The 21,532-nt window shown below is 54.2% G+C and overlaps 2 protein-coding genes across 3 annotated transcripts; both read left to right on the top strand.

Moving 5' to 3' along the window:
- Nucleotides 1–1,366: 1,366 nt before the first annotated feature.
- Nucleotides 1,367–20,100, top strand: FOXC2 (forkhead box C2). 2 transcript variants are annotated; one of them, XM_032612300.1, is made up of 2 exons: nucleotides 1,367–3,532; nucleotides 18,141–20,100. In XM_032612300.1, exon 1 carries the CDS (start codon nucleotides 1,849–1,851, stop codon nucleotides 3,355–3,357), a length of 1,509 nt encoding a protein of 502 aa, XP_032468191.1. In that variant the 5' UTR covers nucleotides 1,367–1,848; the 3' UTR covers nucleotides 3,358–3,532; nucleotides 18,141–20,100. The 2 variants fall into 2 exon arrangements, with proteins under 2 accessions (XP_032468191.1, XP_032468190.1); XM_032612299.1 differs by lacking the exon at nucleotides 18,141–20,100 and adding an exon at nucleotides 3,853–4,309.
- Nucleotides 12,515–15,564, top strand: FOXL1 (forkhead box L1). The gene has a single exon (XM_032612310.1). The coding sequence runs from the start codon at nucleotides 12,748–12,750 to the stop codon at nucleotides 13,783–13,785; it is 1,038 nt and encodes a 345-aa protein (XP_032468201.1). The 5' UTR covers nucleotides 12,515–12,747; the 3' UTR covers nucleotides 13,786–15,564.
- Nucleotides 20,101–21,532: the final 1,432 nt, after the last annotated feature.

Below are 21,532 nucleotides of genomic sequence, written 5' to 3' on the forward strand. Positions count from 1 at the left end.
AGGGCGAGGATCTCCGAGTCGCTCCAGGTCGATATCCCGAATAATACTGTCTCCGGAGGTGTCTTTAACCGTTTGCAATCGCTTACCGCATCCTCTCGCGGAGCCCCAGTGCCCAAACCACCTTATCAAACAACAGCCAAACAGAAAAGACTGAAATACAGAAAGTTAACTTGGAGAATCCCAAGGGGCTTCTCCAGGAACTGGAAGCAAGAGCTGCGCCCAGGGTTGTGGGTTCCAGCCGGCGGGGCGCCGGTCGGGAACCCGCTCTACGGACGCGCGTCCAGCGCGAAGCCCCAGCGGAGCGCAGAGCGCGGAGCGCAGGGCTCAGAGTGCAGGGCGCGGGGTGCGGCTCGGGTTTCTCCTCGCGCGCAGAGGAACCCGGCTTTCCCGGGGCCGGGTGGCTGGTGCATTGTTCCCATCTTCGGGGAGCGCGGGAGTCAGCCTGTCAAAGGGAATTTATCTCTGGGAAAAGGGAGACACGCTGCGAAGCTGGAGTTGGTGGGCTGCAAGCGTCTACGCGGGAGGGGAAAGGGGGAAATGAACAGAATTATTTCACTCTCTTCCCCAAACCCCACAAAACGGCTCCCGATGTCGTGGATGATTTACTGAATCCACGGCGAATTTAGAGGATTATATTGTCAAGATGTCGCTACTTTCCCCACTTCGCCTTTCCCCTATAGACGCCTCGGCCTGCCTCCTCAGGTTGGGGTGAGGGGCACTCGGTTTCTATAATTTGCCTCTAAAACCTTTATAGGTTATTCTTGACTGCCCTGAATCTGGAAACTTCCCGTTGATTATTAATTATTTGCTTAAATAATGACAACATACAGCGGAGGCTCCTCCATTCCAGTCCAGCACGTTTACTTGGAAGCCATTACACCTGGACCCCGATAATTAGGAAATCTAATTATTTTCTTCATCACTCATTAATAAGAAAAATAGTCCCAGGTTCTTTGCTACTTACAAGGTCTTTGGGGAGATACTGGACTACATTAATCAATTCTATTTTATATCTCAAACTGACTTTTATCTGCGAAGGAGCGTCGGGGTTTTTTTGTTTTTTTCTTTTGCTCTGGGCACGTGGGCCCATTAACCAAAATGTGATAAATAAAATAAACTTTAATAAGATACAACTTTTTAAAAAATCTTTTCAAGTTAAGACTGAGCTGCAGAAGTCTGGTTTTGCGCGGCTGGGTCTTAGAGCCGACGGATTCCGGCGCTCCTCGTCCCGATTGGTGCCAAGTCCCCACAGCGGCCGGGTTATTGGTCCAAAGTTCCCGGAGGGGGCGTGGCTGGAGGAAAGTAAAAACTCGCTTTCAGCAAGAAGACTTTTGAAACTTTTCCCATTCCCTAAAAGGGACTTCGCCTCTTTTTCCGGGCTCGGCAGGGTAGCACTCTGGAACCCGGCTCTCCGACCCTCAGGGCTGCCGATTTGCTGGGGGCGCTTGGAGAGTCGCCTTCCCCTTCCTGACGCGGACCGAGGGGCCAGCCTTGGTCCACCGCGCGCGCGGCGTCTCCGCTCCGTCCCCGGCCGCCCGCCCGGGCTGCCACCCGCCGAGTCCCGAGAGCGAGCGTGCGAGCGAGCGGGGGCCGGCGCTGTGTTCGCCCGGGCGCGCTCTCCAGGATGCTGCTCCGCCCGGTCCGCTGAAAGAGAGCGCCCTTCCCGGCCCAAAGGCGGGCGCCCCTTCCCGGCGCCTCCTCCAGCTCACCCCTGAGGCTTCTAGGCGCCCGGGGCTCCCCCCGCCGGCTCCCTTCCTCCCTGTCTCGCTCTCTCGCTCGCGCTCGCTCTCGTAGGGCCTTTCTCGCGGTCCGTGCGCGCAGGCGGTGGCTAGCCGTCTCGGACGCAGCATGCAGGCGCGCTACTCTGTGTCCGACCCCAACGCCCTGGGAGTGGTGCCCTACTTGAGCGAGCAGAATTACTACCGGGCGGCGGGCAGCTACGGAGGCATGGCCAGCCCCATGGGTGTCTACTCGGGGCACCCGGAGCAGTACGGCGCGGGCATGGGCCGCTCCTACGCGCCCTACCACCACCACCAGCCCGCGGCGCCCAAGGACCTCGTGAAGCCGCCCTACAGCTACATCGCGCTCATAACCATGGCGATCCAGAACGCGCCCGAGAAGAAGATCACCCTGAACGGCATCTACCAGTTCATCATGGATCGCTTTCCCTTCTACCGGGAGAACAAGCAGGGCTGGCAGAACAGCATCCGCCACAACCTCTCGCTCAACGAGTGCTTCGTCAAGGTCCCCCGCGACGACAAGAAACCTGGCAAGGGCAGCTACTGGACCCTGGACCCGGACTCCTACAACATGTTCGAGAACGGCAGCTTCCTGCGGCGCCGGCGGCGCTTCAAGAAGAAGGACGTGCCCAAGGAGAAGGAGGAGCGGGCCCACCTCAAGGAGCCGCCCCCGGCGGCGTCCAAGGGCGCCCCGGCCGCCCCCCCACTAGCGGACGCCCCCAAGGAGGCCGAGAAGAAGGTGGTGATCAAGAGCGAGGCGGCGTCGCCGGCGCTGCCGGTCATCACCAAGGTGGAGACGCTGAGCCCCGAGAGTGCGCTGCAGGGCAGCCCACGCAGCGCGGCCTCTACGCCCGCCGGCTCCCCCGACGGCTCGCTGCCGGAGCACCACGCAGGCGCGCCCAACGGGCTGCCCGGCTTCAGCGTGGAGAATATCATGACGCTGCGAACGTCGCCGCCGGGCGGCGAGCTGAGCCCCGCGGCCGGGCGCGCGGGCCTGGTGGTGCCGCCGCTGGCTCTGCCCTACGCCGCCGCGCCGCCCGCGGCCGCCTACGGCCAGCCGTGCGCGCAGGGCCTGGAGGCTGCGGGCGCCGGGGGCTACCAGTGCAGCATGCGCGCCATGAGCCTGTACACCGGGGCCGAGCGGCCGGCGCACATGTGCGTCCCGCCCGCGCTGGACGAGGCCCTCTCGGACCACCCGAGCGGCCCCACGTCGCCCCTGAGCGCCCTCAACCTCGCCGCCGGCCAGGAGGGCGCGCTCGCCGCCGCCGGCCACCACCACCAGCATCACGGCCACCACCACCCGCAGGCGCCGCCGCCCCCGCCGGCTCCCCAGCCCCAGCCGGCGCCGCAGCCCGGGGCCGCCGCGGCCCAGGCGGCGTCCTGGTATCTGAACCACAGCGGGGACCTCAACCACCTCTCCGGCCACACGTTCGCAGCCCAGCAGCAGACTTTCCCTAACGTCAGGGAGATGTTCAACTCCCACCGGCTGGGGATTGAGAACTCGACCCTCGGGGAACCCCAGGTGAGCAGCAACGCGAGCTGTCAGCTGCCCTACAGATCTACGCCTTCTCTCTACCGCCACGCAGCTCCATATTCCTATGACTGCACGAAATACTGACCTGCCCCGGCCCTCCTCTGCCCTGGCCCGCTCTGGCTTCGCCTCCCAGACGCGACCCTCTCAAACAGTTCAGGCTGCGGAGACGCAAAAAGAACCCAAACTTGCCCACCGCTTTTTCCGCAGACCCGGGAGCACAGAGCGCGCGCGCCAGCCTCAGCCCTCTGCGAAGTTGCAGGTAACTTTAATTCGCCGCCCCGTTTCTGAGATCCCAAGAGGCCCCAGTACAGGGACGCGGCCCAACGAAATGAATAATGATTTTTAAATCCCCCTCCCCTTCCAGGATGGCTGTGCTCACTGCTCCACGCGGGGTTTCAAAAATTATAACTTATGGACCAAATCCCATAGCGATCCAGTAATGATTCTCTGTAGAGACCCCCATAGGTCTATGGGGGTCTCTATAGATTATGTATGTGCTGTGTGTAATTTTAAATTTCTCTAACCGTGCTGTACAAATGTGTGGATTTGTAATCAGGCTATTTTTTTGTTGTTTTTCAGAGCCATTAATATAATATTTAAAGTTGAGTTCACTGGATAATTTCTCATCTTGCCCGACCATTTCTAACTGCCAAAGTGAAAATTCAAGAAACCTATGCGGGGTTCCCCCCCTGTACAATTATGAGATATAATTCTTTTCCCAGTTGTAGGTCTTTTACAAAACAAGAAAATAATTTATTTTTTGTTGTTGTTGGCGGATAAAGAAGTCAAGTATCTGATACTTTTTATTTACAAAGTGTGATGGTGTTGTATAGTAGATTCCTCCCCCAGCATTCCTAAAAGAAAAAAAAAAACACTAAAAATTTAACTTGACCTGTGTTTGTCTTATGTGGTCTTAATTGTTGTACTTGCCTTAAAATAAACCCATGTTGTTTTTCTGCCCAAAGTCCGGACAGTGTGTTTGTATTCTCGAATTTTTAAAAACCAGGTGTGTTCACAAATCCACCTGTTTTGATTATTTTTGTTACACAGGTGGGTAAATGTGTAGACATCTACAGATGATCACAGAAGACTGGGGGAACTCCCCTGTTGTCCCGCCAGTGTCACAAAAGGCTTTCGATTAATTCAGAATCCCACCCTGACTGAGGCAATCAAGAAACAGTCCTGCTTGGACGTTGCTGCCTGAAGGGCTGTGAGCCTTAATGACATTTGCTGTAATGCATTTTGTTAAACGCAGAAAAACATGCCAATAGTCAAAACAAACAGTGCCATTCCATCCCAGTGTCCAGCCATCTCCAATTTAGGAGGTGAGGGAGAGGAGGATAAACATTTTCCATTAGCTGACAACAAACCAGGGGGAGTCCTGCTTTTCCTCAGTTTCCTAAAATACGGACTTCCTTCCCCACTTTAATAGTTCTCCAGAAAAGAATTTGAACCCGGATGGCGGAAATCCAAAGGGGATTGATTCTGTACCATTTAATGACCATCCCTGGCGGTGACCAGATCAGAGGTGAATCTTTGACCTCTTCACTTCTGGATTTGATTTCTAAATGTTTACCCTACTGCAGTGAAAAATTTTAAAGCCTCGTCGCACTTCAAAAATAATTTACAATGCTTTTAGAGTTTTAAATTTGTCAACTTTCCCAGGACTTTAAATAACAGATTATTTTTCTTTTCAATTTTGATACCTTGTCCTTAAAATTTTAAATAGCCATGCAGCCTTTGTGAGGTGCGGCTGCGCGTGGGAGGGGGGATGGCTTTACTATCTGTTTCACTGACCAAAACACGCAACTCCCCTCTTGGTCTCTGTGTGTGACTTTGGGGTCCAGAGCTCCAAGTTGGGAATTAGTTTCCCAGCCCAGCAGGTGAGAAGGCAGTCTGTACCTTGCCTAGAGCGCAGCTCCTGTGAACTTAACACTTCAGGAGATGACGCTTTTCCAGAAGGTGATCTTGCTGGATGCGGTAGCCTTGAATGTAACCTGGGCGTTACGTTGTCTTTAACATGGCATTTTGTCTCTATGTTATGCTGAAATCGAATCGGGGGAAGTTTGAGCATAATAATTTCCCCCATATGTGCAACACTGATTCTTTCAGTCTGTGGCCCCAGAGGTGGCACCTGGCTGAGACTTAAAGATTGCATTTTATTCCTTTTCATGACCATAGGAGTGGTGAGCCCCCGGGTCCTTGGTGCTCAGTTGAGTGGGATGCACCAGAGAGAGGGAGGGAGAGACCCCTGAGACCATTCTCTGAGCTACAGAATGAGGCTGCAGGTCGCTCACTGCGGACTCGGGCACTGGGGTTTCACTTTGCTTCCCTCGAGGAGAGTGTTCTAGCTGGCTTTCTGCTTCCCCAGGTATTTCAGAGTCCTCCCTGAAAGCCTGCCCCCACCTTAAGATTTAGAACTCAGAGGAGGTCTCAGAGACACATGGAAAACAGTGGAGAGAGAAATGGAACCACGGAGTCAGAGATCTGATCTGCCCTTGACACCGCGCTGGGGTCTCCTACCTTTGGGAAAGCCTCTTAAAGAAGTCCCCGCTGTGCGTGGGCCGCTCACCTGAGCGGGTGGCTCACGGAGGCCACGGCGAGGGCCCCTTCCATTTCCCTGGGAACGTGGCCACCTGGGGACTGTTGGAGGAGTTATCCAGGCCTGTGGAGGCGGCAGAATGGAGGCGAGTCAGGCCCTGGGCCGAGGAGGCCGGGAGTGCGGGAAGCGCCTGGAGGCCGGCCGCGTGTGGGGTGGGGGTGGGGGAGGCCCTGCGCTCGGAGCCAGGCTCAGCCCCGGCCTGCAGCAGCCCTAGAGGCTTCGGGGCTCAGTGGCCTGGGGCGTCCGTTGCTCCGCGGAGTGGGAAAGACCGGACGCCGGGACTGAGCGCGGAGCCCAGGCGCCGCCGGCTGCCTTGCTGGTCTTCGCGCCACCCTACGCGTCTGCCCCCGTCGCGCAGAGACTGCGCGGGGCGTCCCGGCTCCACGTCTCCATCCGCTCGCCGCTCCTTCCTCCGCCGCTCTCTTCGGGAGGCCCAGGGCCTTTCAGGAAAAGGGGAAAGGAGGTCGGGGCTGGAAGGGCCGGATTGCACGTCTGCCGGGACTCCTTGCTTAGGCGGCTCTGTGGTCCACCGAACGCAGTTTGCGTGAAGCTGCGTCTGATAACCACGTTTCTTCCTGACCCAGTAAGATACAGCCGGGCAGGTCTCAAAGATACAGCAAATAAAATGGAAGTGACCCGAACACCACAACAGAGACCGTTTCTCACAGAGATAACCCTGCGTCCCCGACTGGCCTTGGCTGGGTGGACTGTGTCTCTAACCAGGGTCCAGTTTTGACAGATAAAGGCCGCCAAGGAGACCCAGTGGCCTTTGAGCATCCTGCACGTCGTTCTTAGCCCTGGAGAGGCCGCAGCTGGAGTAGCCATGCTTCTTGTAAGACTCACTGCTTTCAGGGAGAGAGGCTGAAGGTTGGGCTTCTCCCACGGCCAGTCTTGGGTCTGTGGCCCGGCAGCCCTCACTGCTCTGGTTCAAGTGGCTTGTCCTCGAGGACGCCAAAATCGGTAGCGCCACGCATCCTCGAGTTGCTGGAGCAGTGGGCTAGGGGTTAGAGGACCACATCTCGCTGCGTGAACAAAGTCCTTCCCTCCCTCGCCTTGGCCTTCTCATCTAAAATGAGCAGGTGAGCGCAAGGGCATTTCAGGGCAGCGGGCATATTTTTTCCTGCATCCCCGGCTCCTGCGATGGGCCCTCGCTTATCCCCACTACCCTGCTCTACTCGCAAGAAGTGAATATCAGAAGTTAGTGGGAGAAGAACATGCAGGGTCCTGGGAACTTCAGCATTTGGCTCATAAATCTTCCCAGGTCCATCTCCTGCCCTTTACCCCAAGACTGCCTGGCGGTGGGGGGGCGGGTTGGGATCACCTCTGGGCCTGGGAGAGGCTTGTGAGCTTCACTCAAAGCACAGAGCAGAGCTCCCAGGTCCCCGGTGGCCGAGTACCCGCCTCCTCCATCCTCAGCCCCAGCCCCAATCCAGAAATCTGGACGGGGTGTTGGGCCAGGTTGGCCAATGGAAATTTATTGATGACCATAAAGCTGAGGTGAGTGGAGAGAGTGACACCGAGAAGAGACTCCCGTGACGAATAAGTAGAATGCACTGGGGTCTGGGAGCCCTTACGGGGCGGGCGTCTCAGGGGATGTGCGCCTGCGTCCTCGGGACCACGTGCTCGTGCCGGGTCGGTCAGGGCGTGGTGGGAGTGGATGAGTAGAGAGTAGGGACGCCTTTGGGTGCAGCCAGGCCAGGGGTGGCTGGGGAGTGGGGGACAGACTCCAGGTCAGCGGGACCCCCTGGTCAGAGCCACCCCCGAGTGCCTGCTGGCACCACACACTTGAAATGCTTTCCCAAACTTTGAGAAGCATTGCCTGCCTGCCTCTTTCTTGCCTGGCCTCAGCTCACCAAGGCGTTTGAAATGTTTGCTTTTTGACATAGGCATGTAGGGAAGGCGGTGGAAAGTTTCAGGGAGTTGGGAAGGCTGGGCAGCCACCGCTGCACCTGGGAAGACGCCACCGCCTCCACTTATGCAAACCTTTCCCTCTCTGGCTTTTGCAGCATTTCTGTTCTGCAGCAGAAGCAGACAGACATAGCTTGGGTAGGGTTGGATTCTTGAAGGTGCCTCTCTGGCGCTTCGTTTCTTCCTGGGTCAGGTCCGTGGGGACTTTATGCTGGGGCTGTGAGTGTGTGAAGGCTGGAAGGGGGGAAGGGGGTGGGTTGACAGCTCGATGGACTTGCTGGCATTGATGGTCCCTTTAAGGGAATGGAGTTGGGGAGCCTGGGGAGGGCTTTGTGCTCACTCCATACGCCCACCCAGGCTGGGAGGTCATGGAGGCCAGGGAGGCCGTTCTGACCTCACGGAGGCTCGGTGGCCCTTGATCCTGGACCTTACCTTCCCAGCAGCCCCTCTGGGCGCTCTCTCTGCCCTCATGTTATTTTTCCAGATGGGTTCCCCGATGGAGATTTTCTCTCTAAGCCAGATCCACATGCACCAACTCGGGCCCTACCGCGCACAGGCCAGCTGAGGGTCCCCGTGACCTGGGGCATGCTACCTCAAGCTCTCTGAGCCCATTTCTCAACTGAAAAAATAACAGGATCATCAAACAGGGTTATCGTGAGGATTAATGAACCCAACACCCGTGGGGAAAGTGCTTCGGTAACATCCAGTCCATAGTAAGGGCTGTTAGCTATTAGGATTTACCTGGATAACAGAAGAGAAAGGATTCTTTGGTCTCAATTAACTGCATATATCAGGCTAAATGCTGATATGCTTGGGCAGGGTGGTGCCCGGGCCCTAACTGCCCCTCTTCTCTGGGCTTCAATCAGCATCAGCTGACTGGCCAACCATTACCTTTATGGCTCACTTCCCCTGAGAGAAGCAGAAGACACTGCTCTAAGATTCTTTCAAAGTGGAAGAGGAGGGTAGGGAAGGAGAGGGTGTCCCGGGTTTTGGCAGGATGTGAGGACTCTGGGTCTCCTACTTACAATGCCCCAAATCTCCCAGCTCTGGGGGTGGGGCACTCATCCCTCCTCTCCAGAGGGCCCCCTTGCCCTTTGATTACTCTAGACACACATTACTCAGCTTCTGTGCTCACCTGAGGGTGTCAGACCTCAGAGAATCTCCCTCTGGAGGAAACCGTGTGGGTTCCAATCCCTGTTCCGTTTACTACCTCCGTTGTTTCCCGGTGTTCCGTGCCCGGCCTCAGTTTCACCATCTGTAAAGTGGGTGAATCCATCCTCGCATCTTCCGTAGATGCTGCCAGGGTTCTCAAGAACCACACACAGTAGCTATTATAATGCGATTGTTTTCCTGTGTTTGGAACACTTCCTCCTAGGAGACCTGAGGTGAGTTAACTTCCTGGCCTCAGTTGCCTGATCTGCAGAATGGGAACGATAAATGTTTGTTTCTTAGGGTTACTGTGAGGATGGAGTAACAACAATACAAGGAAAGCACTTAGGACAGTGCCAGCACACAGCAGTGTTCAAGACATAGTTAGTTATTCGTATTACCCTTATTATCGTCATCCTCGCCCACATTTTGTCATTAAGGTGACCTTGCATCCTTCCACCCTCACTCTTCTCAAACATATGGTAGAATCATTCGTTCATTCAAATATATATACAATTCGTTAACCATCTTCACACTTAGAAAAGTGAGGCAGGTATTTGGGAATATGGCGCAGATCATCGTTAACCTGAATGTCTGCTCTTTATTTACCGGTGAAGCAGAAGAAGGGTAGATGGGAGCCGGGCATGGGAGGAACTCCTGTCTCTCCTCCGAAGACTTTTATTGTGAGGCCTCTTTGCTCCAGGCTAGTGCCTGGCCCGCCCAAGGAGCAGGCTTTCTGCCAGGGAGCTGGGAATGGTACTTTCTGCCCTCATCCCACACTGAACCCAATTTGTGCTTGGGCCCCAGAGCTGGAACGGCCACGGTCCTTCCGGAAGCATGATTTCAGGGCTTTCCTGCAATCTGGAAGACGCACTCCCACTGACTTCAGAGATAAATGTGCTTTTCTGGGATTTGAAGACCTATGAACCTGCAGGGAACTTTCGGCGTCTCCATCTGGCTCTCTGAGTCACCCAGTCTGCCTGGCTGTCTCCTAGGCTCAGCTGGTCCCCCCACCGAGCCTCCGATAGGTCCTCACCCGACAGAGCTTCCGCACGAGGGCGCATCCACACTCGGACACTCGGTGCTTGTTCCCTGCGCTCCCCGGAAATAAGCCCCAGCGCGGGGCTCCTTCCTGCAGCGTCCACTCCTAAGCTCAAGTTACACACTTCACCTGGGAGCCCAGGATTCTTCCCCCTGCCGGAGCCGGGTTAGGGCGCCCTGCCGGAGTTCCGCGGCTGAAACGTCTCAGAGAGGTTGCTAACTGCTGCAAGCACGTGGGGCTCGCCTCTCCAGACCGCGACTAGAACTGGGGTTGTTTTTTCTTTACTATCAGTGCCCTGCCCACCAGCTGCGCGTGTCTCCGCCTGCGTCCCGCCCATGCCCAAACTGGGCGGTGTTTATTATTGTACGAATTCAAGCTCCGATTTGCCTTAGAGTTTAGAAGGAGCGCTGCGGTGGCGCGCCTTTCCGGAAAGGCAAGGATGTACGTGCTGGACTTTGGGTGCCTGGGAAGCTCCAGGAAGGGCTCCGGGAGCGGAGGTGGGGGCTCCGCGCAGTAACACCGGTTTGTCTCTTGCTCTGGGTCTGGCTCTGGGTCTGTTCGAGCCGGCACCGAGGCTGGATCCAAACTTGAGCTTGCAGGGGGCGCTCTGGTCTGGAGGGGTTGGGTGACTCCGGCGACCGTGGTACCCGTGCGTTGCAAAAGCGCCGACATTGAGGTTGTTTTTCCATCCCAGGGTTGAAAGGGGGCCTCCGAGGAAAGCCAGGGATCCAGAGAGAAGGCAGCGCCCCGCCCCCTCTTGGCTAGAGGGCCATCCTCAAGACCAAAGCCGGGACCAGGCCAGGCGGGACACTGGGCATAAGTTAGAATTGCAGCGCTGGGGACAGAGGCCTGGATGTGTCCCAGGGCCTGACCTGGCTGTCCCTCAAGCCCCGCCTGCCCCCAAACCGGTTTTTCGACCCTGACCGTGACTTCCTTTTTGGTATTTCAAACGTACCGGGTCCCCTGTAGTCTATTCAGAACCCCCAAACACATGAGTTACTTTCTGGATTCCGCATTTTAGAGTGGGATTCTCCCTGCTTTTCCGTGTTCAGGGGTGACCTGAGCACTGGCAGCCGGTCCCCAGCATAGGGTCGCCTCTCTGTGACAGCAGCAGCAGACAGGCCCCTCCCTCATTAACGCAGGTTTAGTGCGTGTCTTCCCAATTGCCGGGGAGCCTCGAGGGCCGTTACAACCCTCACCTGCCGTCCTCACTCCTCTGCCTTCTCTTTGGCATCCACACGGTTGACTCAAGAAACGTTAATTCAGTTATCCCAAGCTTTTTCTTTCTTTCTTTTAGAATATATTCAGCAAAGATCGTAAAACAGGAACTAGTCACGTTACGTGCCACCCCTCCAAGGCGGTGGAGTAGGGGGAGACACCTCCTTCTAAGTCAGCATCATTCAGGGTTTTTGATTCAAACCGGGACGTGGCTAAATGTAAAATGAGACCGGGTGGGGAGTGCTTACACCCCAGGGTGAGTGGGGAGGGGCGCGGCGGGAGAGCAAGCAGGCTTCCCAAACGCTTAATGTAATCACGGGCCAGCTGCGTGCACTTGTAAAGTTGTTATAACCCCCTCCTTGTTATAAACAGGAAAGCACAGAATATAAAGCAAGAGACCCGCATTCACAAATACCAGCTCTCCTGCACCAGCTGCCAAGTTCCCCTTTTATGGTGCTCCTCCTCGCAATCTCAGGCCCATCAGAAAGACCTTAGTCTCTCCCCCTCAGCTCTCCAAAAGGGTTTATTTTGAAACCTCCCCAACTAAGCTATGGACCCGGTACTGCACGCCCTCTCCAACTCTCAGTGCCCTGTGCCACCGGCTTCGGGAGAAACTGGGCTCCTGGAGTCCTCTTCCCCAGGTCCCGAGGGAGCCCCGAGGTTTGCCCCTTTCGGGATGCTAGGCCCCCAGGGAGTACGCCTCCACCCCCCCCCCCCAGCTCCTCTGGGGCATCCCAAGGATCTCTCCAAGGAGGGCTGCATCCTCTTCTAATCAGACTCCCATCTATCTCCTCTCCCCCGCCAAAATATCTAAGAGCTCTTAAAAGACCTCAGAAGGCATTTTATGAGACTGTGTCATCTCTACGTTTCCTACTAAGCCTGGGAGAAGAAAAGATCTTTTGTGGGAGGCCATGGGATTTCGGGGCTCCCCCAGGCCAGAGGTAAAACTCACCCCTGCGCCCCTCCCACCCCCACCTCTCCTTCCTGGCCTGGCAGACCCCGCTCTGAGCCACCGCGATCCACATCCTGCCTCACTGACTGTGTGTGCTTACAGCGTCAAGGGGTGGACGTGATATTTCAAACATCAGATCAGTGCGTTTATATATTGGGTGCCCGGAAATTTTTCCAAATAAACACAGCTTGATTCAACTTGGGTGGGCGGACTTATCAACAGACTAATTCTATAAACAAATGAAGGAATAACCCCGAAACCGATTGGCTGGTATCAAAAAGACACGTGGAGGGAAAAGCTTGGAGTTTTTCAGCAATGAAATTTTAATTAATGTGGGTGGGCTGAGAACACAGCGACTGTTTATCATAGACAATTTATTTTCCAGCGCTAAGTCAACATATAATAGCAAACTTACAACAATTATTTAACATTTTTAAAGCCATGAAGAAGGGACAGAGCCCCGAGCCGCCGGGGAGAGCGGCAGAGCGGGAGGCAGGCGCAGGGCAGGCTCCCCTGGAGGGCCCTTGCGGCGGCGCGGGGCACAGTCCCTAAGCCGCCTGGGTCGCCTGCGACGCCGGAGCGCAGCGCGGGCTCCCACTCGCCATGAGCCACCTCTTCAGTCCCCGGCTGCCTGCTCTGGCCGCCTCTCCCATGCTCTATCTGTACGGCCCCGAGAGACCCGGGTTGCCTCTGGCCTTCGCCCCCGCGGCCGCTCTGGCGGCCTCGGGCCGGGTGGAGCCCCCCCAGAAGCCGCCCTACAGCTACATCGCGCTCATAGCCATGGCGATCCAGGATGCGCCCGAGCAGAGGGTCACGCTCAACGGCATCTACCAGTTCATCATGGACCGCTTCCCTTTCTACCAGGATAACCGACAGGGCTGGCAGAACAGCATCCGTCACAACCTCTCGCTCAACGACTGCTTCGTCAAGGTGCCCCGCGAGAAAGGACGGCCCGGCAAGGGCAGCTACTGGACGCTGGACCCTCGCTGCCTGGATATGTTCGAGAATGGCAACTACCGGCGCCGGAAGAGGAAGCCCAAGCCGGGCCCCGGAGCCCCGGAGGCCAAGCGGGCCCGCACCGAGCTGCAGGAGCGCGGCGCAGAAGCGCAGCCGGAGGTGGGGAGAGGGGGAGCGCGTCCCCGCCCCGCGACCCCCATCCACGAGGGAGCGCCTGCGCGCCCCTCGCCCCTCCGGGAAGGCTCCTCTCCTCCGGCGTCCCTCCACTGGCCCAGGCCCGCGTCGCCCTCTGGGGACGCAGGCGACGCGCTCCAGGGCGCAGCGGCCGTGGCCGCCGGCCAGCCCGCGCGCACGGTGGATGGCTCGCGGTCCCCTCCGCGCCCCGCCTCCCGCAGTTCTCCGAAGAGCTCGGACAAGTCCAAGAGCTTCAGCATAGACAGCATCCTGGCGGGACGGCAGGGGCAAAAGCCGGCTGGAGGGGGCGAGCTCCTGGGGGGCGCCAAGCAGGGGCCCGGCGGCTGTCTGGGCGCCTCGCTTCTGGCCACCTCCTCCGGCCTCCGTCCACCTTTCAACGCTTCCCTGATGCTCGACCCGCACGTCCAGGGCGGCTTTTACCAGCTCGGGATCCCTTTCCTCTCCTATTTCCCTCTGCAGCTCCCCGACACGGTGCTTCATTTCCAGTAAAGCAAACAGTGCCTGATCTTTCCCCTGCCCTGGTCTGAGCTTCTTGTGAGCAACCAGGACTCCCACCGCTGGAGGAAGAAGTCGCATGTTTTTTTTAAAAATGATTTCCTCTGCCGACTCCTGGGAAGTATTAGCAACCTCTGCGCAGGGATGGGCACACTCCCCTGCCTCCTGCGAGGCGGACCTTCCCAGAACCGGGAGCAGCTTCGGAGATTTAAAAGACATTGCCCACGCTGGGACTTGGGCATCTCAGACCTCCTACTGTGGGAGCAGGAAAATGCCTTGACCTTAGGTCAGTCCCACTGGCTACCCAGACAGGCCCTGCGTGTCTGGGGAACGGGAGGGCCCAGACAACCCGAGGGCAGATACATGGCCGCAGTGTGGTCCTTTCTATCTGAGAGCCACGGTCTGACCATCACCAGCTCGGTTGTCACTGTGGCCTGGGCCTTGGCTTTGAGCTCGTCGGGGTGATGGGTGTTCACAGCTGGGTTTGTCCTGAAGTCCAGGGAGAATTTTTCTCTTTCCTTTCTAGATAGTAAAAGGAACATGCTATATTCTTTGGCTAAAATGCTTGATTCTTTTACTGTAAGGATTGCCCTCTGAAAACATCTGTATTAACAACTTCTATTAAGAAAGTGCACTCTATATCATTTAGCATTTTGTTGCATTATGATAGCTTGTTAATCAATACACATGTTCTCCAACGCATGGTATCAGCAATAGCCATCCTCCTATCTCTTTGCTTTTTTGTTTAAGGGGTCGAAAGATTTCTGGAGACACCGGAAGTGTGTGAGGGGGAGCGAAGGTGTCTAAGACAGCGGAAGATTTTCCACTTCCATGGTTTTTTTTCAAGATCTAGCCTTGACTGTTCCTACATTTTCCAGAATTGTGTAGTGAAGGACTACTTTTAATCAAAAGAGTTGGGTGAAACAAACACATGGAAAGCAAGTAGAGGGAGAGATGGGTTAGTGCCAGCAAGAGTAAGGGAGCCCACTGGTGTCTGTGGAGGCGGCTCTCTGGACCCCAAGGAACAGGAGGCTTGGTGGGAGGCTTCCCAGCCGACAGCAACTGGCTCCTCCCTCTAAGCCCCAACCAGGCAGGCCCAGAGCCTGCAGCTAAATAAACACCTATGGGGGTGACTGGAAGTCTGGTGTGAGGGGTGGGCGGGAAGGCAGGGGGCTGAGACAAAGATCTGGTTATGAAAATTGAGATTTTTCACAGCCCGTACAGCTTGAAACTTTTGGGAAATGCATCTAACCTCTTATGGTATCTCTCTTTGGGTTGTTTTGGTGGTTCTGAAACTTGATTTCCTGAACCTCCAAGTTACTTTAATTTTATCTGATGTGGGAAAAGCACAATAAGCCATGAGTTCTTGGAGGGAGGTGGAGACAGTCTCTGAATTTTTTAGAGCAGTTTCCAGGACATATAAAAATGAACACAAACTTTACATCAGGAGAGCCTGTTGGTTAATATGTTGGATATTTTGGACAGGCAGAATAATTTAATAACCAGTAGGCACAGAGCCGACTTACTGAGAATTCATCCTGAAGGCGTGTGCTACCGACCCACACGTGCATCCATGACCGCTTTCTGCCCGGGCTGGTGGGAACACTTTGGCGGGCGAGCTTCAGGGTCCTTGATGTTAAGAACTTTGATGAGATCCTATTGTTGAGATCCAGGATCACTGTGATTAACTTAAAATGTGGTGGAAGGGCCGTCATTCGATATTTTGTTATCCCGAAATCTCAGCCTCTGTGAATAAAGTTGTTTTTTCATTAACCTCTCAGTGACTGGTTCAGTGGATTACTGGGGTGGGGGGGGATAAACAAACAGTGTAATAAGAAAGGGGAGCCTGGGATTATATCTCGGAACCCCAACAGTGTCTCTGGAGGCTCTGGCTTCCGAGGGAGGGTACACAAACATGGACTGGAGGGTAGGAGCCGAAAACCCCAGGCCTGGTGGATGCTGCCCGAATGTCGGCAATAAGATGAAGATTCTGCTGTGTAGGGTGTATTTTTAATGTTTTCTTTTTATGTTTGATTTGAGATCTTGTGTGTTTTGTTAAGTTATGATGCCTGTTTTCTGGAGAAACAAATAATCGAATACTGTCATTTTAAAAAATACTGTCATTTATCTTAGAGTTATAGTTCCAAAAAGTTCCATAAACATTATTTTTATGGCAAAGAAAAGAAAGGCAGGAGTATGTATTACTTTGTAAGGGTGTTTATACATACATAAAGAGGAATTCTGTTACCTAATCCCCACATTCATCTGGTTTAGGAAAGCAAAGAGAAACGGACAGTGGGGTCATTTCTATGGATTCTATACAATTCCACGTGTTTTCCTTCCTACTGGAGAGAGAGAGGGGCTGTGGCACTTAGCAATCCAAACAGCTGTTCTAATGTTCCAGTTTAGTCATGTGCTCCAAATTACGGATCAATGAGAGCAAGGAAAGGTTTCTACTCTTAATAAAAACAAAATCACCTAGATTTCAAGTAAACTAAGAGCAACCAAATCGTCCTGTTCTTTGGCAATCTGAAGGATGCCTCAGTGTTCTCCTCTAAACAAAGGGAACAGATTCTGGTTCCTGTAGATGATCGCTGGTTTAAGCCTTGATCTCTCACACACACACACACACACACACACACACACACATACACACACACTTATGAGTGCACTGATCATAACAGGGGATATGGCAGGTGTATGTGCAGTGATAAATGTGTATGTGTACACATATGTATACGTGTGTATGTATATACATACATGCATGTGTGTATATATGTTCTACACACACAAATGGTCAGAAATTCACCTTCATTGCATAGCTGGGACAGATAAACTCAGATCAAGTGCTGAATCCCTTTAGATTTACACAAGTATTGGTACTTTGGGAGAGATTTTGTTTTCCTATATGATTTGAACAAGGAATAATTTAGTTTTTTGCACTATTATAGTGAAACTAACAAGGACTTTACAAAAGAATCTTGGAAGACATACCCACCTGAGACCTTTACCTTCCCAACTTTTGCAAGGGGCTTCAAAAAGGCCTTTTGCTTTGTCTGCTCGTGGATGTTACCTGCCTCTTGTGGAGGCTGATGGCCTCCTGGGTCTTACACGCCCCATAAGGTTTCCAGAATTGGAACAGGATGTGTTTTGCCATTTTCCAAAACAGCCGCATCTCTCTGGAAAGAGGCCCACCCCGTGGTCTCTACCATTTCGTGAAGAGGGGTCAGCATCTATGCGTGTGTGGGTTAATGAATTAGCCACATGTGATGTTATTGTTGCAGCTGAAGGCCAGAGCCCATCCGCCCGGGCTGCACCCACGTGAGAGCCACGACTCGGTGTACTTCCCATCTTCATGGTGGCTGGGGTCTTGCTTCCACGATGCAGGGGTTGTTCCATCGAGTCAAAAATACACGATAGGCTTCCCTGGTGGCGCAGTGGTTGAGAGTCCGCCTGCCGATGCAGGGGACGCGGGTTCGTGCCCCGGTCCGGGAAGATCCCACATGCCGCGGAGCGGCCGGGCCCGTGAGCCATGGCCACTGAGCCTGCGCATCCGGAGCCTGTGCTCCCCAATGGGACAGGCCACAACAGTGAGAGGCCCACGTACTGCAAAAAAAACCCATGATAATAAACCAAGTTTATTATTAAAATTGAAGAACATGAGTTTGTTGGAAAAGTAAAATTCTTTTTATCCACATTTCAAGCAGTTTTTATGCCTGAATAGCCAAGTGTCAAGTTCTCGTCTACACTTGTCTTTATCCAGACGCCCCAGACTCGGGGTTCTGCAGGGTCAGACAGATCCCATAGATTGTACAGTGACCTAGAGGGGTCCACAGGGAGTGGTGGGGCCTGGGCCCAACTGGGAGGGTCTGTCTCTTCCAGTGGCATCCAGTTGCCAACTGCCCTGGGAAAGCCACACAAGTGGCTCATAGGCCAGATGTGGATTCAAACCCAGGGTGTACACTGTGGTGGGCAGATGAGACCAAGTGGAAAATTCACTTCTTCCCCTGGAAGGTGGCTGGAGAGAGGGAGGTGGGAGGGCCTATCCTAGGTACTGGGGACTGGGGGGACATTATCAACTCAGGTGTCTTCATTTACCCTGGCAGTGACAGGGGCGGGCAAAGGGTAGGCACTGGGGCAAAGATTCAGTCCCAACCTCCTCTTCCCATTGGCGTGAACCAGGGTTCCAGCAGGAAACAGAAACCTACTTAGATGAACCACTGGAAAAGACCTGGTTGGAGGGACTACTTACAGGGGAGTAGGTGGAGTGAGTGTAGATGTGACCGCAGTGCTGGCGCGGGCAGGAGCCGAGGAGAATGACCCGACTTCTCTCCTCTTCTGCCTTCCAGCCTCACGTTGACGCCTCTGATCGGCTAAACCCCACCAGGAGTCCAGCCTACAGGAGTCCAGCCTACAGGGAGCCCAGGTGATACAGTCCACAGGGCTCAGCCTGCTGGGGCAGAGAGGGGTAGAGAATGCAACAGGCTGGGACCGAGGCAAACAGAGCAAGGCCAGCACAGTGGAGGGTTCTGCCTCTGGGGCCAGTTGGTGGCAGCTGCCCGGACCACACTGTTGATGTCCAAGGGCCAAGACCAGGATGTCTGGCACAATACCGGCGGCTGCATCCGGCATTCTCACAGAGATTGGATTCTCCCGTCTGGCAAGCTTCCGGGAGAAGGTGGTTCTAGACCCTAGCCTGAGAGCCTCTTGGGTGGGCAGAGTCTGGATTTAGCTCCCGAGGGCCCTGGCCCTGGCCGTACAGTCTCCGCCTTCTCACCTCTGAGCCTGGAAAGGACTTGCTGAGTCGCTGGGGGCTGCGATGACTATACATAGTTTGTGTCCATTTGCTGAGCATTTAAAACAAAGTTACTCCTTCCTGGCTAGTGCGAGGAGCGCAACTGATGCTGTGTTACTCTTCCAGAATGTGTGTCCCACACGCTGGTGAGGGCGTCCTCCAGCCGGAGTCCAGGGAAGGGACACGAAGGAAGTGTCTCGGCCGGAGGTCAGGCCCTCTGGGAAGAGTGGGGAAGATGCCCTGCTGTCCACGAGACCATGTCACCTTGGACAACACCAAGTTTAAAGCCTGACTCAGGTCCTCACACTGGGCAAGGTGGATATGACACATGTCCTGTCTCCCCAGCATCCTGGGACCACAGTTCTTTCCCAGGTAGTGGTCACCTTCTACTGTCCCACAGGTCTCTCTAGACACTCCTACAAGTGAGGAAAACCCCTCTCATTAATGTCTTATTGACTCATTACCATTCAGTAATTTGAAGTTCAGATGAAGGTGGGGAGGGGTATGTTAGCCTTGTCAAGAGTGAGCCCGCCAGACAGAGAATAATAACCCAGCTCTGCTCTGACTTGCTGTGTGACATCAGCAGATGACTTAACCCTTCTGGGCCTTAACTCTCTCACCTGTACAAATGGGGGCAACGTTGTTAGTAACTGCCTCATCAAGCTGCTGAAAGGAGTCGATTTAATGACGGGTGTGAATTCCTCGGACAGCACCTGACCCAGTTCTCGTCTGCAAAATGGGACTAATCATGATACCTTCTGCGTCGGGCAGCCGTCAGAATTAAATTAGTTAATATATACACGTAAAATATCTGGCATGTGGGAGGCATTCGGTCAACGGGAGGTCTTGTCTCTGTATATAGACGTAGCCTCTAATCTAAACACTCTTGTTTTACAAGCCCATTTGTGAGCCCACGACGCGGCTCGCATCCCGTAACTCCTCCTGGGCAAACTTCTTCAGCTCTTCCTCCCGGGCAGGCTGGCAGCCATTTTCATCTCTTCCTTCCAGTGTTGTATCTCTTGAGATGATCCAATCGTTTGAACACAAAACGCAAAGCAAAATAAGCCGCCACACGCAGCAGGGGATCCTAGGAAACCACAGGAGAGCGATTTTCACGAGCCCAGGAGGGCGAGTCCTTTGGTGTTTCTTCGCCTTGCCCAGGAGCTTACAAGGAGCTTCCCAGGGCTGGCCGTCCAGCCATAGTGAACTCAGAGGCCTTGGGAATGAATAAAACTCTTCATTTCTGCCCTCCCCCAACCCCAGCACCAAGAGCACGCCTGTTGATCAAGGAGAGGCTCCACCCCTCTCCCGGGGACAAAGGGACCAGACTGGGGAGCAGCTCTTCCTGAATCCATGCGTTTCATCGCCCGCCTTATGAAGTGTAAGGAACATTTCTTTAAATGCTGTGGCTAAGTATAGCAGGGGCTGGGTCAGTTAGAACATTTTTAGAAGCACATTACAAATCAGGAATGTTTTAGAGAAATAAATAAACTTTCCCACATTTTTGGACTTTGTGTCGGCTCTGCAGGCTCCATCTTGAGAGCGTGATGTGAGGTGGGGGGTGATGAATAATTCACGTTGGGCTCTTGTGGGTGCCCGGAGCACCCTGCGAGTGGCTTCTCCTTCCCTTCCTTGGGCATGGGGCTCTAGGACAGGGGTGGGGTGGGCATGGGAGAAACCGTCAGGCTAGGGACAGCTCAGCGTCTGAATAAGGGCCACTCAGTGACATAAGGAAGACGGGATTAAGGAGAAATACATCTATTTCCAGTGCGTTTCATTTCTTGTCTCTGCTGTCTGTTCCGGGGGTTCACTGGCCTTCCACACGGGGTGAGAACAAACCCAGGGGGCCGTGTGCCCACCCCTCTGTTGTAGGATGACCTCCCGGTGCTTGCGTCCTGTTCCCAAGGGCTCCCATTCCGTTGGCCTCTGGTGGGACCAGGTGGCGTGTTTCTACAAGCTCCTCAGGGGAGTCTGCTCTGCAGCCAGGGTTGCGAGCCACCGCAGCGAGGTACCAACGTCATCAGGCGGGCCTCTGGGCGTGAAGGGATCGTGCAAAGCAGGTTGTTCACCTCTTACTCTTTCTTCTTCTTTATCCACATTTGTACTCAATTTCCACTTGGTCAAAATAGACTCTCGGCTTCTCTCCGTGAACAAAAGCATCCGTTTTCTATTTCTTCGGGTAGAGCTGCCTCCACTGAAACACTCGTAGAAGTTCCATGTGTTCACGCAAGAAGTGTGGAATATTTAGAAGAGTACTAAAAAGAGAACCAATGTGTGATCCCATGACCACCGGTAATAATCCCACCACCAAAGATTATGGTTGGTACTTCCCCCCTAGACTATATATATATCTGTATCAACCACAGATATACCATTGATATTAGATCGGTATGTATATATACAAACTGTTCTCTACTTCATCACTGCTGCCACCATCACCATCATCATCACCACCACCATCACCATAGAGCTTTTTCGCACACACAGAGTGCCAGGGAGGTGCTGTAAGGCCTCTTACGGCACGATCCTTTAATTGCTGACAGCCTGGCCACACAAAGATGAGGTGAAAATAGATCTGTTGATTTATTTATTAACACCTTTTATTTTGAAATAATTATAGATTCATGGGAAGGTGCAAAGAAATGCACAGGGAGGTGAAAGAGACTTATTTTGTGCAAAAATTTTTATAGCCCTTTTCTCATTGAAATTTAACCACCTATTGGCATCACACACAAGGGCACAGACACGTACACACACACACACTCTCTCAGAGAGACAGGTGTCTTGTCCTAAGGCACCTGGCTAGTCAGGCTCAGAGTTAGTCCTGGAGCACGTGGCCAGCACTGAGGTTCTTTCTGACCCCCTGCCATGAGGTCGGGACCAAGGATGGGGACAGAGACTCCCACCACATGACCACTGGTCCACAGACCCAATCTGCACCCTTGC

The sequence above is a fragment of the Phocoena sinus genome, chromosome 19 (genome assembly GCF_008692025.1).
Source record: "Phocoena sinus isolate mPhoSin1 chromosome 19, mPhoSin1.pri, whole genome shotgun sequence".
Taxonomy (NCBI): domain Eukaryota; kingdom Metazoa; phylum Chordata; class Mammalia; order Artiodactyla; family Phocoenidae; genus Phocoena; species Phocoena sinus.

What these genes read in the sequence shown, in the direction of transcription:
- FOXC2 (XM_032612300.1), top strand. Translation starts at nt 1,849, where the DNA reads ATGCAGGCGCGCTACTCTGTGTCCGACCCCAACGCCCTGGGAGTGGTG.
- FOXL1 (XM_032612310.1), top strand. Translation starts at nt 12,748, where the DNA reads ATGAGCCACCTCTTCAGTCCCCGGCTGCCTGCTCTGGCCGCCTCTCCC.